General features: G+C 44.1%; 1 protein-coding gene and 1 long non-coding RNA gene across 2 annotated transcripts in view; both read left to right on the top strand.

The window, feature by feature from the left end:
- The first annotated feature begins 709 nt into the window (after positions 1–709).
- RNLS (renalase, FAD dependent amine oxidase) overlaps positions 710–19,185 on the top strand; it is a 72,423-nt gene continuing 53,947 nt past the window's right edge. The window contains 5 exon segments of the mRNA XM_038140979.1: positions 710–801; positions 803–837; positions 970–1,066; positions 1,777–1,919; positions 3,238–3,396. Of these exon segments, the coding sequence (XP_037996907.1) occupies positions 725–801; positions 803–837; positions 970–1,066; positions 1,777–1,919; positions 3,238–3,396 (511 nt within the window). The 5' untranslated portion in view covers positions 710–724.
- Positions 3,445–17,384, top strand: LOC119702619. The gene is made up of 3 exons (XR_005257400.1): positions 3,445–3,528; positions 14,653–14,832; positions 17,061–17,384. It is a non-coding gene; the product is annotated as an uncharacterized LOC119702619 (long non-coding RNA).

Genomic DNA, 19,185 nt, shown 5'->3' on the forward strand with positions numbered 1-19,185 from the left:
GTATGTGTGTGACACAGGGGTGTCTATGTGTGTATGGGTGTGTATGACAGAGGGTGTGACACAGGTGTATGTGTGTGACACAGGGGTGTCTGTGTGTGTATAGGTGTGTGTGACACGGGGGTGTGTGTTTGTGTATAGGGGTGTGTGAGTGTACAGGTGTGCACATACAGGTGTGTGCCCAGCACAGATCTGTCCGTTCAGAGGTGTCATTCCAGGTGTGTGCCCAGCACAGGTATGCCTGTACAGAGGTGTCATTCCAGGTGTGTGCCCATCACAGGTGTGTCCGTACAGAGGTGTCATTCCAGGTGTGTGCCCATCACAGGTGTGTCCGTACAGAGGTGTCATTCCAGGTGTGTGCCCAGCACAGGTGTGTCCATACAGAGGTGTCATTCCAGGTGTGTGCCCACCACAGGTGTGTCCGTACAGAGGTGTCATTCCAGGTGTGTGCCCAGCACAGGTATGCCTGTACAGAGGTGTCATTCCAGGTGTGTGCCCACCACAGGTGCGTCCGCGGGTTCCCGCGCGCACAGGTGCCGTCTGTGGGCGTGGCCTCTCCCGCCCCGCCCATGGGCGTGGCTCCCCGGGGCCGCGCAGCGGTGCTGCAGGCCCCGCCCACCGCGGGGCGTGTCCTTGGGCGTGCCCGTGTCGGCGTCGGTGTCCGGGGCGTGCCGGTGCCGGTGTCACTGCCGGTGTCACTGCCGGTGTCGCCGCCGGTGCCGCGGCCATGGCGCGGGTGCTGGTGCTGGGCGCGGGGCTGACGGGCGCGGCGGGCGCGGCGCTGCTGCGCGGGGGCCCCGCGGGGACAAGTGGCCGTGTGGGACAAGGCGCGGGGCGCAGGTGGGTCCGGCGGGGCGGGGGGGGGGGCGGGGACGGTGGGAAACCCGGGCCTGGCGTGCTCCTCGTGTCATGTTTGCGTGGTGGCATGTGTGGCGTGGCGTGTCGCCGCGGTCTCTGACCCCTGTCGCGCAGGGGGCCGCATGAGCACCACCCGCTCCGACCACGGCAGCGCCGACCTGGGCGCGCAGTTCGTCACCTGCGAGCCGGAGCTGGCGGGGCCGCGGCTCAGGTGAGACCCGCCCCATCCATCCCGCCCCCCATCCCTCCCCATCCCTCCCCATCCCGGCCCCATCCCGCCCCCGGCGCTTCGGTCCGGCCCCATCCCGCGGGATCGGGAGGGCTCGGTGGCCCGGCGTGGGGACACGGGGGGACACCGCTGGTGCGGTCCGTGCGCAGGTGTTTTAACCCCTGCCGACACGCAGCCCCCCGCTCGCTGCCCTGCCTGCGGGACCTGGGGGCAGGAGCGGACGGGGGGAAGCCGGGAAACGCGTGGGTTGGGATGAAAGGCGCGGGGGTAGCTCAGTGTGCCTTGGGGAAGGGGACGGAGGTGCAGCAGCGGTGTGAAAATGCAAAATTTTGCCTGGAAAGCAGCGAAAAGGCAGGCGCGTTTCAGGCGCCTGGAATATTCCTGCGCTCCGCCGTTGATACGGAGTTCCTGCTGCTGTTCAGAGCTTTAGGGGGCCGCTGTGTGTTCCTCTGCCTCCGGGTCAAGCTGCTGGTAGTTCCATCACAGGTAGCCTTGCTGTCAGGTAAAAGGCCAGGCCCAATGCAGTTAGCAAGGTAGCTTGTTCTTTTCTTGCTGCATTTATGCGTAACCTGCCTTGAAGTGCAGCCTGTTGAAATTCAGGCTGGTCTTAACTTTGCTTGTTAAGGGAGCGAGTTTTCACGTGTATTTCCGCGCATTTCATCCGCATTTCCTGTGTATTTCTTCCTTTCTAGCTTCTACGAGGAGCTTGTCACTCAGGGCGTCCTGGAGCCGCTGACCGCTCCCGTGGAAGGAATGGTGGTGAGAGAAGGCTCCCGCAATTTCGTGGCCCCCCAGGGCATCTCCTCGGTTGTCAAGTTCTATTTGGAGCAGTCAGGTAATGCTTTTGGGTGCCTTGGTGCGAAGGGGAAGGTTTTAATGGCTGTGTTTTTGGCGGTGCCTTTGAGCGGTCTTTCGGATTTCCATCCCTGATGATGATGATGATGTTTAGTTCCTCGTTGGTTTGGGTATGTCTGGAAGTCGCCTGGGTGGATAAACGTGTCTGTGGGCTCGGTGAATTTCCGACTCCTGCAGGTACAAAAGTCTCTGTACAAACAGAACGCCTCCTGTGTAACTCGGGGGAAGAGGGGCGAGCTACGCCCTGTGTTCTGGGGAAGGATGTGACCTGCTGGGCGGGGAGCCCTTTGGAAAATGAGTTGAAACTTTCTAACTACTGCCTTAGATGTCGTGTGGCACGACCACGTGTACAGTTCAGTGACTTATTTAACCCTGTCCGGAAAAGTTTGAGCCGTGAGAGTAGTCCAGCTTTGGTCCTTCAGTGCAATTGTTTTCATTTTTCTTTTTAATCATCTTATTTTTTAAAACCCTAATCTTATAGTAGCTATAATAATATAATATATATATAATTAATATATAAAATTAATAAATTATAATTAATTATATATAATTAATTAACATCTATTATATAATAATATAATATATAACTAAGAATAATTATATATAATTATAATAATATATAAAATTAATAAATTATAATTAATTATATATAATTTATTATATACATTATATAATTAATTAATATCTATTATATAATATTATATATAATTAAAACAATTATATATGATATATTTTATATATTATAGAATTATATACAATACACTTATATATTATTAATATACAAATATATTTATATATAAACATTATAATTAATATATAAATAAGAATACAATATATTATTATATAATATGTAATAATTATATGAAATATATAATTAATATATAGATCTATTATACTATATAATATATTATATATAGTTTATATACATACTATATACTTTATATATGTATGTATATGTATATATGTATGCACATATATAATTTATATTTTAGATATTATATTTTTTACATATTCTATATATATGATATATATACACTATATATTATATATATATACTAATTTTTATAATTATAAAAATTTATAATTTAATTATTTTTATATATATATGCGTGTGTGTGTATATATATATATATATATATATATATATATATATATATATATAATTAGCTATATTCCTGCCCTCTGGCAGTGGGAAGCCATCATTCCCCCTTGTCCCCCTTGTAATCTCTCTCTGTGCATTTTCCCTGTGGAATTCCCTGCTGTAAGGTATTTATTTAGCTGCTGCTTTTTCCCGCCAGGTGCAGAGGTGTCCTATGAGCAGCACGTCACTCACATCTCCCTGCGGGATGGCAGGTGGGAAGTCTCCAGGAAAGCTGGGCCCCCGGAGCACTTTGACGTGGTGATTCTCACCATGCCTGTCCCACAGATTCTCCAGCTGCAAGGTGACATTGGGAACAGTAAGTTCAGCCCTCGGGATCGCAGGTGTCGGATTTAAAATAGCATTTGAGCATCTCGTGAAGCAAAAAATAACACTCGGCAGTCTGAGCTGCTTAATTATTCCATCAGGACAGGCTGCAAAGTGATAAGAGGTGGGTAATTTCGAGGCCACACGTGTAAGACTTTGACAGCATAAAGTATCTAAATGGCTGAGTCGGTTTTGAATCTGATCTTTAATTTTTTCCCAGAACTTCTAAAGCAGGGCTTGTCTCTGTGCAGCTTGCAAATAGTAACTGAATTGCACGAGTTTTCTGGAGCATTTCTGTAAAGAGAAGTATCTTCTTACAACCCCTGATTTTAAGCTTTGTGCCTGAGTAGGTAAATGTTCTGTTAAGAACAGGACTTCTCTGCTAGTTGCTGTTTTATGAGGCCTCCCATTTACCCTGGAAAATAATGGTGAGTTTGGCCCAGGTGGGGCGGTCTGATTAATAATGAAAGAAATAAAAATAGAATAAGAAATAGCATAGAAAATTAGAAATAAGAAATAGAAGAGAAGTAGAGGGAGTGTTTTTTCAGAGCCTTGCAGAGGTTCTGCTAGTCTGCACCTCAAGGCCTTCCCCAGCTGGCACTGATGTCTTTGCAAATTGTTTTTCTTGGGGTAATTAAATCCTTTCCTTGGCCAGAAAGCAGGCTGCTCCCCTTCAGAAGGTGTAATTAAGGTGAACAGCTCATTTCACTTGCTCTTGAGAGAGCTGGAGCTGTCAGATGCTTCCCCACAGCATCCTCTCTTCATATTCTGTGTAACTGCAGGATTGACTTTTATCTGAGGGAATCCAGCAAGTTTTGTCTTCCCCTCCCCTTCTTCCTGTTTCTCCTCCCCTCTCTGCCTGTTCCCTGGGCGAGACCAGCTTCCAGATGTCCATCCAGCTGTTTAATTCTGCATCTCAGGCTGCAGGACTGGCTCCCCCTGCCCCAGAGCTCCTTGGCAGTGGAGCCACGGGCACCTTTACTCCTGGTCCTTCAGGCTGAGAGCGAAGTGGGGGGAAGAGCAGATGAGGAGGGTGTTTCAGAGCCTGAGCAGGGTGCAGTTTCAGCTCTGTTTTGACTTGCAGAGGCTCGGGTGCATCGCTGTGTGTAAATCTCAGGGATGTTTTGGTTGTGTGTCAGAGGGCCGAGTTTTGCTGGCAGGGAAGGGAGCTTTCCCTGGATTCACCTCACTTGGCATTTAAGCTGCAATTTCCTGACAGCTGCTGAAAGGAACGGGCGTTCTCTCCCCTCCACACTGACACTTTTTAGTTATTTGTGTGTGCTCTGGTCTCCCTAATCCAGGGGTGAAATCTGGTGGTTCTAGCAGGAGCCCTGTTAGTGCGTTCCTGGTAGCAATTCCAGCTGCTCCTGGCAGGGGAGGCTCCTGCTGCCTGTTGGAAAGTTCCCTCTGGCTGTCACTGCGGGTGACAGGGCTCTGTTGCTGCCCTGGCATGGAACAGGAGATGTGCAGAGCTGGGGGAAGGGGAGGGCTTCCTCCTGTGTGGCCAGCTAAGGGTCACGTGTGGCCACTCCGCCGTGTGAGCAGCCTAAAGGGAAGGGGACAGGGTTTGGGAATATTCCCTGCTGCTCTGGGAAGCCCTTATTGAATAGAAGAAGGGCTCTGGAGCTGGATGAAAGATGTGCCTGGGCAGTGTTAATCCCAGTGGCTGTTGTGGTTTGGGGTGAGGAGCGTTCAAGGAGCAATTTCTGGCTGTTCCTGCTGCTCCATGTTACATCCCTGCTTTGGCAGCTCCTTCATCAGGGACATTTTTGGGTTTAAAGCTCTCCCACATCCCCCAGGGCCTCCGTTTTCTTGCCCCATCTGAGGCTGCTCCCTTTTTGGGCCAGTTTTGCCAGGGGTTGAAGCGCTTGGCTGGAGACCCGTGCCAGGACCCTCTTGAGCCACTTGGGTATAATTTGGCTCCCGGTTGACATCCAGATGAATTTTTAAACGGGTTGTGGTGAGGCACTGCTGGCATCAATGTGCGGATAAAGGCTGCAGGAGAGGAGAAGGAGCAAAGGAGCAGCTGGGTGGGGTAGGGGATGCTTTGCTCGGCTCCATTAGTGAGGGTTGGGATCAGCCTTTGACATTTGGAGAGTTCAAATGACTTGCCAGAGGTGGGAATTCACCCCTCTGGAATTCACCACTTTCCTGTTTGAGGGAGGAGGTCTTTTTCCCCCCCTACGTGTTTTATAAAAAAAAAAAAAAAATCACTTATTTAGATGATATTTGGAAAAATTAATATTTTGAAACAACCTCTCAAATTTCACATTGCTGTTTTGAATACTTAAACCCAGCAGACTAAACTAGACTGGATAGTTTTTGTGTCCTTTGACCTCTTAGATGAGCCTGACCGTGATGTCATTGTGTGTTTAGGAGGAGACAGAATTTAGTGGCCTTTGGCAACCTAAAATTACCATTTTATATGGGCTGAGTGAGAAATGAATGCTCCAGATTTACTTCTCTTGTGAGAGAAAAGCCAAGTCTTAGATTAATGGAGAGGTTAGTGTGTAAACATGCCCAATTTTTTAAAAAGTAGAAATAAAACAGTTAATTTTTGTAATAAACAGTGTGTGTATCTATATGTACATATATATATATATATTTCACCTTAATTTTCAACCTTTATTCATTCTTTCTACAGTTATCACACCCAAATAGATGCTAATTATGCAGTTGCATGTTTAGTTGCATATTTAGTTGCATATTTAGCAGCAGCAGAGCCAGAATTACATCCAGCATGACTTCCAGTAGCTGCTGGATAAAGGGTTAACTCCTTGCAACATGTTTGGAACAACAATAGGTGGCAGCAATCAAATGATGTTTGGGACGTTCAGCTTGAATAACTAAATTAAATTCACTGCACTGATTTGGGCTTCACGTATTCTGGTAGTAAATACTGGGGTTGTGCAGCAGATAAAAGGGAAATGAATAAATGTTTCTGAGGTTTGTACAATGTCAGTTCAAGGAAGGGAATAAATTTACCTGAAAGTAGGATCTTGGCAAATGAAAGGACAAGATTTTGCAAACTGTTCATTGTCCAACAGTATTTCAAAGGCGCTGGACTGTTAACAGGCTGCTGATGTTAGAAAAATCCTGGATTTATAGCCCAGATTCCATGTGATCACTGAGCAGTGCAGTTCTTCCTGTGCATTTTCAGATCACTTGGAGAAGCCTTCTTATCAGTCCTGGTTTTTAGTTTAAGGCATTTGGCCACATGGCAATTTAGGGTAGCAGCAATTTGCAGTAGGTTTTTTTTTTTTTTTTAATTTGTGTGTTCAGAATGTTTTCATTATGTTGCTTTCCCTGGAATTTCAAATTACAGTTCTGCATGTTTAAGCTGCTAATAAAACAGGATGGCTTGGCTTTTGTTTCCAGCCTGACCTATTTTTTTTTTTTTTTTTTCCATCTGTGTGAATGTCCCACATGTTTTAAATAATACAAGCTGATGAGAAGATACAAGTGAAATAGGGCTGTATTTGCGTGGGAAGGCTTTATGATGTGAGCTAGGAAAGCACAGAACTCTGATAATTTTTCACGAGTCACAAGTCCTTGCTGAGTGAACGTGTTTATTTTTGGATAGCGCGACGATAAATTCGGAATTCAGTGGTTCCAGTTCCAAGCAATCTAAGCAGGGCTTATCCAGCTCGGAGCTCTCATTACCTAACAGATCTGAAATGCCCACTGTAAACATGTACACTGATTTGTTAGTTGCTTATCAGGGAGCCGAGGCCGCGATGTGGAAATATTTGGGCTTTTTTGGAAACATATTTGGAGGAGTTCTTGGTTGGGCTCCTTTTAGAACCTGGCTGGGGAGCACCCAGTGCTGCCTGAGCCTGTGGCAGGGGAGGGGGTCAGGGGTGAATTTGGGTGATCCCTGGCGTGGGAGTGTCAAACACAATATTGGGGCTGCAGCAGCACGTGGAGCATCCATCCCTGAGCAGGAAACCCTCCTGTCCTGCTGGGTTTTGGGGCAGGATTCACCCCGGATGCAGGGCCAGGCTGCCCGTCCCTGTGTCCCTGTGCTGCTGCCAGCTCTGCCCCAGACCTTGCCCAGCAGCACTGTGGACCCTCCTCTGAGGACATCTCACCATTCCAGCAGGGAGATGGAGATTTCTGTCCTGCCATCCCTGAGTGGTTTGGGTTGGAAGGACCTTAAAAGCCATTGTGCCACCCCTGCCGTGGGCAGGGACACCTTCCACTGTCCCAGGCTGCTCCAAGCCCTGTCCAGCCTGGCCTTGGGCACTGCCAGGGATCCAGGGGCAGCCCCAGCTGCTCTGGGCACCCTGTGCCAGGGCCTGCCCACCCTGCCAGGGAACAATTCCTAATTCCCAATATCCCATCTAACCCTACTTTCTCCCAGTTTGAAGCCATTTCCCCTTGTCCAGGCCCTTGTAACGAGTCTCCATCTTTTTTGTTGGCTCCTCCAGGCCTTGCAAGGCCACAATTTGGTCACCCCAGAGCTTCTCCTCTCCAGGCTGAACCATCCCAGCTCTGCCAGCAGAGCTGCTCCATCCCTCAGACCCTTTCCATGACCCTCCTTTTGGGAGGTTGTTTTTGTTGGTTTTTTTTGGGGTTTTTTTTTGTCAAGGATTTGGATTTGCTCTTGGGGTGGTCTGACAGGCGTGAGGGAGGCAGGAAGGAGAAGGTGGCACTGGACATCAGGGGAGTGTCTGAGGAGGAGCAGCTGCCACCAGAGCCTCTGTGTCAGCCTTCAAAGCAGGGAGCAGGGCAGGGCTCCTCTGTGCTCGCTGCCTGCTGCAGCTCGGGTATGGCCTCTCTGAGGGAGTACTTCTAAAAATAAAGGCTGCCTGAGCTGGAATTGCACATCAGGAGGAAAAAAAAAAGAAAAATCAAAGTAGGCCGTGTGTATTCTTCAGTGTGTGCTTGGCTTAGTGTGTTTTTAGGTGTTTTTTTAAATATCTATAGTGCTTATCATGGGCTTATCCTGCAGTTATTGAGCACATTGGAAACCTGGTCTGCTTTTAGGTGTTTTTTAAAACATCTACAGTGTTTATCATGGGTTTATTCTGCAGTTATTGAGCACATTGGAAACCTGGTCTGTTTTAGGTGTTTTTTAAAATATCTACAGTGCTTATCATGGGCATATTCTTTGGTTATTGAGCACACTGGAAACCTGTCAGACGTGCTGGTGCCAGTGACCCTCTCCATCTGGGGAGTGTGGGGATTGAACCCCCTGTGTGTGAGCAGAGAGGCGGCCTGGAAAGGAGGGTGAAATCCAGTCTGTATTAGATAAAGGGCTGCTTTGCATTTTGGTGTTGTCAGCTGAGGCTGCCTGCCTTGGGTGGAGAGCTGAAGCTCTTGTTTGACAGATGTCAGGGTAAAACAGAAGGAAATCCAGATGCAGTTTGCTGGAAGAGCAAAATATGCAGCTTCTTCTCTCCAGGCTTGGTTCCCCCTCCAGGGCTGCCCATCCTTTGGCCAGCCCAGTGTGCCAGCTCTTAAAATGTCGCCCTGCTGAGAAGGTGAGTCCTGCTCTGTCACAGCATCACCTTTCAGTGCCTGGGGACGTGGCAAAGCATTTCCTCCAGCAGCCCCTGCTGTTGTCCTGCCCAGCTCCAGCTGCAGCAGCACAGCTGGCTGTGGGACCTCAGACACGCTCCCCCCACCCATTCTCCCCCAAAAAAAGGGTGGGGGAGTTATTTTTAGCAGCTCCAGTGGTGTGATCCTCAGTTCACCATGTGGCCCACAGACTTGCTGGCACATCCTGCTCTTCCAGCAAGGGCAGGGAGCAGCTCAGGGGCTGGGAGAGTGGCTGAGCCCTCTGAATGCTGGTGATTCTGTGGTTGGAGTCCTAAGCTCAGGTTTCCTGTGCAGTCCCAGGAGGGATTTCAGAGCACCTGCACGTTAAACTTGCAGCAGATTGTGCTGATTTAGCTGGGCTGGTTTGGAAAAAAAAAGTTACTTTTTTTTTGTGTGCTGACGCTTTCAAGTCTGCCTGACGTGGCTGTTTGTAATTCCTTAAACCTGGATGTGCTTCTCCTGCCCCTGCAGCCAGGGCTGGCTTGGCAGTGTCCTTCAGCACCAGGGCACTTGGTCACAGACTTCATCTGATGCTTTTTTAGCTCTTTTGTGTCATTCCAGTACCCAAAATAGAGAATGGGACCACAGGCACGTGGGATCAGCTGAAGGTGCCCAAAGATCAGTGGTGTGCACAAAGTGGGGTTTTGTTTTCTGCACAGTAAAGGTGATGGTATTTGAGCCCAGGACATACTTGGAACAGAACAAATAAATGCTCTGAAGTTTGTTTATCCCAACAATAAACACAGATACCTCTCAGTTTTTCCCAGTCTTTGGTTCTCTCCAGGGGTTAGGTTCAGATGGAGAAATCTTTCCAAAGCTGCTTTTTGCCATGGGCCTAAAAGGAGGGGGGGGGAAGAAAAGTTCCTTGCCAAAAAATGAGACCAAACTGAGCAATTCTGAAACTTCTCTATTTGTGTCTTGTGGGACATGTGTTTAATGAGCTGTGCTGTAGGAGGCTGGGATGTGCTCTAACATCTCATTCTTCAGGAAGTCCAGTTAGGGCATTTTTACCAGCCTTGAATTTTCAGATCCTGAATCTAAAATGGTTTTGATGGTTGGTTTTGGGATGTATGATAATGTTATGTGTCACCTCTCCCTTTGAATAAAATATATTTTTTTTGTTTGAAGTTTTTCACTTAGGTTTTTTTTTTTTTTTAATATATTTGGGAAATCTCTCTCTCTCTCCTTTCCTGTTACCAAACCTTCTGGGCACACTTGAGAGACATAAATGTGCAAAGGTGACCACAGGCTGATTTGGACTTTACAAACTTCTTTTTGATGTGAAATCTGCCACTCAAACTGTGGCTTTTTATAGAGCTGAAAACCCTTGAAAAGTCTGGTGCAGGTTTGCAAGCAGTCTTTACATTTAATTGCTTGCTTTGGGATTTATTTATTTTTTAGTGCTGCAGTCGAGGAGGCAGACAAAAGCCTTCACTGGACAATGTTTTTTAAATGTGTTCTCATAGCTGAGGCAGTGCTTCTGGACTGGATGGGGTTTTGTGGATTTCTAGAGGATTTTTTAACAGTTGCTAGCCACTCCCATCGCCGTAATTGAGACCATTCTTTACAAAGATTATCTTTACCTCCCACGGACATGTCTGTGACCTTTTCAGTTATTTTTGCAGTCCACATCTGGATTAAAGCAGAGAAAAATTACTAATTTTAAACCTAATGAGGTTTTGGCTCCGTTGAGTCAAACCTAAATTTTGTGTGGAGCCTGCTGTCAGCTTTCCACACTCGGCTTGGTCATTTCCAGGAATGTTGGTGAGCTCTTGGATTAAAGGAGCCCTAGGAATAACTCACCCTCAGGCACCTTTTGTAGGAATCAAAAATGATTTCCTGAGCCATCAGGTGAGATGTTACGGATGGGTTTGGATTTACCCGTGCTGCCTTGGAAGCCCCAGTTCACTACCGATGCCCTTGCTGTTCCTTAGGGTTTTAATTCCCTGTTCTGCCCACCTTGTTAGGGATGCTCAAAGCACTGTAACTCTTCAAAAAACTATTTAAAAACAAAGGGCTGGTGTAATTTAGGGAATGGGATAGGCTGGGTGAGGAGTGAAGGTGGGATTGGTCACCTTTATTGGCTCAGCTGATGAAGCACCTCCTGTTGGAGCAGTGGACTCTGCTGCCACAAATTATTTCGAGTTTAAAGAACCCTGCTGAAATGGATTAAAGCTGGCTCTTCACTTGATTTATTCCACAGAACAAGGGACACGCAGATCAGGCTTTCCAGAGTCCACCAGGAGCCTCCATTTCTATTCCCAAAGTCATCCTTTGGACATCCAGCTCTGCCTCTGCAAGGCACAGAGGATGGGTGCACACCTCCCCTTAAAGAAGGATTCCCTGCTCCCTTCCCGTTGCTTTTATACTTCAGGGAGAACGGGCTGGATGCCTGTGGAAATTCAGGAAAATAGATTTTATTCAGTGAACTGTGAGCAGGCAGCAAGTGGTTTAAGTGTCTCACAGGCTGTGGAGTGAGTGCAGAACAATGAGGTGGTGTCTGGGTTTGAAAAGCACAAAAGAAATAGATTTGCTGTCTGTTTCCGTGTCCATTTCTGTGTGGCACAGTAGGAGGTGTGTTTGGGATGGCTGAAGAGAGACCTTTTCGTGTATTCTGATTTAATCCGTGCTGCTTGCAAAACCAGCATTCACATTTTCTAATGGGAATTATGCTCAAAACCAACTTAAAAGCAGGGAAAAAATATTAACTCTGAAAAGACCACTTGGTTTGAACTGAACTACAGCTGAACTACAGCTAGGATTTGTGCCAACTGCATGGAAAAGATGCATCTTTTTCCCTAAGACAGAATTTAGCAAAAGCTGAGTTTTCTAGGTGGAAGAAAATGCCACGTAATTCTTACTGGAACAAGGAAATTTGCCTCAAAATTGGGGTTTATGTGCAGATGGTCGTAGGTTTGAGAGGAACCTTGAAGCTCAACTCATTCCATGGGCAGGGACTCCTTCCTCTATCCCAGGTTTCTCCAAGCCTGGCCCAGCCTGGCCTTGGACACTCATAGTGAGAATTAAATAATGGCAATTTCCCTGTCTTGTTACCTTTTTACGAGATGCTGGCCCTTTGCAGACATTTCGTAAGGCATCAGACAGTGAATGACACCTTTAGATGTCAGTGTAAGTCTGTCTGCCTCGTGCTGGTGCTGCAGGATCCTGGCCCTGTCAGCATCTGCACACTTGGAAAGAGGTGAACAATAATATAATATAACATAATATAACATAATATAACATAATATAACATAATATAACATAATATAACATAATATAACATAACATAACATAACATAACATAACATAACATAACATAACATAACATAACATAACATAACATAATATAATATAATATAATATAATATAACATAATATAATATAACATAATATAATATAACATAATATAATATAACATAATATAATATAATATAATATAATATAATATAATAATATAATATAATATAATATAATATAATATAATACCATATAACATAACATAACATAACATAACATAACATAACATAACATAATATAATACAATATAATATAATACAGTATAATATAATACAGTATAATATAATATAATATCAATATAATATAATATAATACAGTATAATATAATATAATATTTTTCTTATAGATCACATAATTATTAATTATATATAACATAATTATATAATATATAATTTATATTTTATAGGTCATATATTATTATATTTATTATAATATATTTTATACAATATGTTAAAATATAATAATATAATAATATAAATAGAGATAGATAGAAATCTATAAATTCATATAATATTTATTATAATTACATAATAATAGAATATGTAATATACATATAATAATATATATTATATAACAATATCATTATATATTATATAATATATATGATTATATTATATATATAAAATATAATATATAATATATGATGTATATATTATAAATATCTATATTTCTATAATTAATATATAAATATATATTTATATATTCTTTATATAACTAATAAATGACATATCCATGGTGCTATCAGAATACTTCCAGGAAGACATCCCAGTCTCAATTTGATTTCTGCTTAAAATCCTGGGAGAGGCTGTGGTTATGGCAGGGTTTTTAAACTTATATAATAATATAAATAGAAATATCTAAATTTATATAATATATAATTATTACATAACTTTATATTATGTAATATCCATAGAATATATATTATACAATAATATTATTATATAATTATACATTGTATAATATAGATGACATATCTATTATGTATATAATTTTATTATTTTTATAGAATTAATATATATTTATATATAATATATATTATTTTATTAATTTTATAGAATTAATAGATATATTTATATATAATATCTATATAACTAATAAATGATGTGTCTGTGGTGCTGTCAGAATGCTTCCAGGAAGGCATCCCAGTCTCAGTTGGTGTTCTGCTGAAAATCCTGGGGGAGGCCATGGTTGTGGCAGGTTTTTTCAGCTTCACTCCTCCAAGTTTTTGCCCCTTGGTTCCGAATTCTGTGTGATTTCCCAGCTGTCCCCTGCCTGTTGGTGACAGTCCCGACGCCTTTGCTGCTTCAGGCCCTGGAACACCAGCAGGTGTTTGGGAAATAAATGTAGCACATCAGTTCAGACATCCCTTCTTTGTTTCAAACCCTCAGGAGGTGGTGGAATGCCTCGGTAATCCCACGGGGAAGGGGTCTGACAGTTCCTTGGGAGCCGTTTGAGGCTTGTTTGGGAAAAAGTTTCTCTTTCATGTCTTGGAAGTGCTCACAAAGCTGTGGTGGTTTTGGATCCTAAGTGGGATTTCCAGGTGGTTTGCTGGCCTGAACTGGGGCTTACATCAATCCTGATTTTAAGGGGTTTGGCTTTGTGTTTTTTAAGCCTGCATCAGTCTTCTGGCAGTGGAGCTGTGCTGCTGATCCACGTGTGTTTATAGGCAGTGAGAGACTTCTTACCTGGTGTATTTTCAATTAGAACTTGTTCTTTTCTGTCAGGTTTCCTTCAGCCATAAATCCTGTCTCCCCACTTCTTTTTGTGTGTGTGTATTTTATTGTGAAGTCAAATGTCGGGGTGCTCAGTATTAACAGCAGTTTGTGGGGGTTTAAGGTTCAATTTTAAGTGAGTACCTGTGTGATTTTTTTAAATCTTAATGGGGTTTGCAAGGCAGAGAAGTCTGGACAGTGTTTTATGACATCAGTATTTCACTTTGTTTTGTTTTTTTGTTTTTTTTTTTCCCCTTTGTCACATTTATCTATTAGAGTCAATAGTCACCACCAATAAAGGCATAAGCAATTTTCCAAGAAACAGTTCCTTGCAGCAGGAGGAGTTTGGCTTTAGAACACAGCATTTGGTATGATGCACTAATAGCAAGGATTTTTTAATTCCATCTGGTATCTTTTTTCAGCCTCTGGTAGGTTGCAGCTGATCTGTCAATAACTTTCAAGGCATCGTATTTTTATTTTCCCCCCTCCACTGTGTGTCACATTTTGAGCATTAGGATTTGTTAGCCGTGCCTTCCCTTCTCACAAGCCAAAAAAAAAAAGGAGAGCGGGGATCCAGGTTTTTGAAGTTGTGCACTTGATTGTGTGTCTAATTTATGAAAGCTGGCGAAATTCTGGCAGAGGAGGGGCCAGCTGCAGTCAGGTACAGCTTGTTTAATTTATCTCTGTGCTTCCAGAACATGTGCTCTGCATGCTTGGCTGCGTGTCTAAATCCTTTGCGGAGTCGTGACAGGAGAGACAGGACTCAAAATGAAAGAATGTGTGATAAAACAAAAGAAATAAACCAGACAAGACACCCAGGACACGTGATCCACTCGGAGCCACATGAAACTGATTGCGGGTGAAGCATTACAAATGTACGCAGCTTTAATTTAATTTAATTTTCTTATTTTAGCCATCTCTGGTAGTGATTATGTCTTAGGTAGATCTGAAAACCAGGCGGGGAAGCTGCTTGAAAAACAAGCAAAGATCCCTGTTACTAATGGAAATGTAGTCATTTAACAACATTTAGCTGTCAGAACTCTGGAGTGGGGCTGTGGTTTGCACGACAGAGCAGCCCCAGCTTGGGGGGAAGTTTATCTTCCCTTTATCAGTGTCTGAGTGTGGGGTTCAGTGCTGATCACACGGATGAAGGTTTGATGAGCACTCCTGAATAACCTGGCCCTGCAGACTTGCTGGCTTGCTTTCCCAATATTCCTTTTTTTTTTCCATCATCCCACAACTGCAGCATTGGAAGGTGCTGCTTTTGGGTTTGCCCTTTTTCTCCAGAGCAGCCTGACCAACAGCTGAGAGGCCAAAGGATGGGAGAAAACAAAGGTAACACACAGTGGGTGGGCTTTATATGTGTCCAAAATACCTAGTGCAGACCCAGGGAAGAAAGCTGCTCGTGGGAGAAATCATTGCATAACCCAGAATGGGAAATTAAATATTATACAGAGAAAAAAAGCTCTGGCACTTCCCCTTTGGTGTGGTTTTGATCAGCAAAAGAAGTCCTGGTGGGAGGGAGAAATGAGGGGGTTTCTCTTTGCTCCCCACGTTCCTGGGTCAGCCTCCCTGTGTCACAAGGGCAGGTGTTTGGAGAGAAAATAAGGAATGGAAAAGAAGAACGTGGGGTCAGTTATTTCCCTGGCGTGACAGGCATGGTTTGCAAAATGTTACAAAGAATTAACAGAATGGCTTGTTAAATTCCATAGCTGAGGGAGTCACTGGGCATCACTGAAGTGTTAAATGTGAGGACAAACCACTGAACTTTCCAACCAGCTCTGGAATAAATCTGTTATTAAGGGTTTTTTTGCTCAAACAGTGGATTAGTGATTTTTTGTTTGTTTGTTTCCTCCCCATCATCGTGAGATGATCTGGAAATCATTGAGGTTTCAGACACTAAAACATCACAGGTACCAGTTGACTCCAATTCCCAACTGTTTCAAGGGAGAACACAAGAGAAGAAGCCAAATCACAGAATTCTTCTTAAAATTAAGTCTCTTGTGCGTTCACCCTGCAGAATGAATGAAGAAATGAACGTGTTTTTTATCAGTTTCTCATCAAACCTTTCTAGAAATGTATTTGCATTCCCTCAGCCCTGCGCTGGGGCCGACCTGAGCAGGCAGCAAAAAGGGGAGAGAGATGAAATTTTCCTTCTGAGAGCATATGGTTTTATTTAGAATGTGTTTCACAACCGTGACGTGCAGAGACAGGGTTTACTTGTGCTCCACACTCCCACTCAGCCACTCTGCAAGGAAAACTGCACTCAGGATTTTAATAAAAACAGGAAGAGTGCATGGATGGAGGTGGAGATTTATTCTGTCAAAGTGAGGATAAGCCTGGCTTCACTAAACCAAAGAAAAACAACTTTTATTTTCTATTTAACTTTTTATTTAATTTTTATTTCTAATAAAGTAACTTGTCTTTTTAATTTCAATTTACATTAACTTTGATGTTTTTACACGCCCTGAGCATGCTGCTTTGCATGGTAGCAGGTGATTTCTGGCTGTAGAGTAATGCTGTGTTTTCATCAGAAAATCCACTGGTGCTGCCATGGGAATGCTTGGAGGGGAAGAGTGACAGAAATTAGTCCAAACACAGATATTGCAGTGTGTGCATGGACAGAAAAATCTGTCCTTGGATAAAGATGTAGCTGTCTTGTTTTTTCTACCACCAAGATGCTGATAAGCTGCAGCCTCGGGGTCTGATCACATCCAAGTGCTGCATCTCTTGGTACTGCTAAAACACCTTTTTTTTTTTTTTTTTAAATGGGTGGTTTAAAAGCTGTTTGTTCATGTTCCCCTTTCAGCCTCCTGTAACATTTATGCATGTGACAGAACTGCTGCAAAAAGGGAAGTACAAGTATTTCAAATATAGATGTTGATCTTAAACCTGGTGACTTTTGTATGGTGACAGTTTCAGTGTTGGGTTGTGGTGGAGGCACAAGGGTTTGTCCTGTACCTGTGTCCTTCCAGAGTGTCCCAGTTTATAAATCCAGCTATTTCCAGATTCATTCCATGCAAAAGTGAATTTTCTCAGTGATGACAGTCTCACACTCATCCAGTTTTTCTGCAAATTTCTTTTTTATTTCCATTGAGTGCAGGAAAAGCAGAGGTCTACAGCTGATGTGGGGCAGGGTGGTGATCTGCAGTCCCTGTAAAGCTGAGGAAATTCCCCGTGGAAGCCACTGGAGCTCCAGTCACATTCCAGCCAGTGAATTTCTGCCACTTCCTGTGCAATATGGACTCTGTTTCTCCATGAGGACAAAAGCCTTTGTTCTGCTGAGTCACACTCCAGAAGAGCAGGCGGCTGCACAAGAGTTGACACGCTCTTCCTACTTCCACTTTTCACTTTGTACTTCTCCCCTCTACTCGCTTCTGCCTCTTTTTGGTGTTGCACTGGGGGTTTTTTTTGGGTTTCTTTTGGCTTTTTGGGGCTGTGGTGTAGCAGGCAGGTCTTTTCTGAGCTGTGCTGCTGTGGCTCTGTGGTCGCGGGGGTCACATTTGCTGTCCTGCCTCCTTCACCTACAGCCGCCTTGGGAAAGAGGGAAGTGGAAGACAAGGCTCGGCTTTCACGGCATCCCCCAAGGGGATGAGTAAGAGCAAATTGTTCTTTTTGAGGTGCCTCCTGCCCTTGTTTGATTGTCTGTGGGGACACACGTGAGGGGTGCAGCCGTCGGGGCAAGAATGGGATGTGATCCATGGAAAAGGCTGTGTGACGAGGAAATCCCCACGGAAATCTCTGCTAGTTGCAATTAGAGCAGGTTAGAAGAGAGCGTGAGCGTGGGAAAAGGGCTGGGGGTGAGAGAAGGGGTAAAGGAAGGGCCCTGTGGGTGTCACCTCCAAACTTGCAGCGGGATCAGAGGCTCGATGTGACATTCCTGCGGTGCTGTGGTCACTTCAATCCTTCTCCCTTCCCTGGAGGCTGAACCCCTGGAAGCAGCAGGGGGGGGAAACCCGTGGTGGAATAAACCCAAACAAACCCCAGGATTAAGGTTTGTGCTCAGATGCTTTAATCCATGAAGCGGAGCAGATTGCAAATTATTCCCAGGGGAGATTTTAATGGGGTCTTGAGGGCTTCATCAATTGCTTTTTGGAACTTCTGGCACCTCACCTTCTTTTGCTACAGTGGCTGCTTGCAGCTTTATGATGTTGTGTGTTTAGCTCTAGGAAAATCTGTGCTTGGAGAGGGTTTTTTTTTCCCCTATCAATGTTATTAGTGGGGTTTAATTAGGATTATTGCTCAAAATACTGATGGGCTAAGCTGATTGAAGCTCTCTGAATCAAAACACAAGGGCTAGGTTAGACTGCAATAAAAAAGCAAGGTTTTGTTCCTGTGGGAAGGTATTTTGAGCCTCTTTTTTACCTCTTTGTCACTTGGAGCACATCCTCCACCAGAAGAGTGCACTGCAAGATTTAGCTGCAGTTTGGGTATTTGTTTTACTCAAAAATTAATTTTAAATTGAGTGCCTTCAATATGAAATTGGTAGGAGACAGCTATGAATTCCTGGGTTTGGGTAATTATCTCGTGAGATATTTGGCAAATGAAAAAAAAAAAAGTCCAATAAAATTCAGGAACTATCCATGCAAATTAAAAAAAAAAAGTCCTCACACAAAGAGGAAGAGGAAATAAAATATGGAATCCCTGAATTCAGGAATGGAAGGAAGAAGTGAGAAGCAGTCAGCAGAAAATAAAAAGCTGGTTATTAAAATTGATGGAAAATTTGAGCAGCTGAAAAAACCCAGAAGGATTTGCCAGTAGGTGCTGGATATTTTCATGAGCATGCAGCAATGCCTTCTCAGAACCCTGATGAAGTGGGGGTAAAAGAATCCTGGAAAAGTGTATTTAAAAAAAAAAAAAAGTGAATTGACTTTTAAAACCGTGCTGTCATGGTGTAATCACCAGCAAAGAGAGGGGACCCTGGGTCTGGCAGTTTGTGCAGCTCATCCTGCTCACAGTTAATTGCCAAATTTCCACTGACCCTTTTATCATAACTAGGTTTTGCCTCAGTTCTTTCTTCCCCCATAATGAGGTTTGAAGGGTGCAGTTGCCTCTGTATCCTAGAAAGCCAAAAGAATGAGGGAAATGACTTTTGCAGAGCTGCTGGGAGTAGGAGGGGAATAAATAAATCCAGCTGAAAGTGGGGACAAGAAAAAAATGTTGATTATTTTTCCCCCCCCTAGGAAAACAAGTGGCTAAATTGAAGTCCAGAGGTTGTGTCCTCTAAA

The sequence above is a fragment of the Motacilla alba genome, chromosome 6, assembly GCF_015832195.1.
Source record: "Motacilla alba alba isolate MOTALB_02 chromosome 6, Motacilla_alba_V1.0_pri, whole genome shotgun sequence".
Lineage (NCBI taxonomy): Eukaryota > Metazoa > Chordata > Aves > Passeriformes > Motacillidae > Motacilla > Motacilla alba.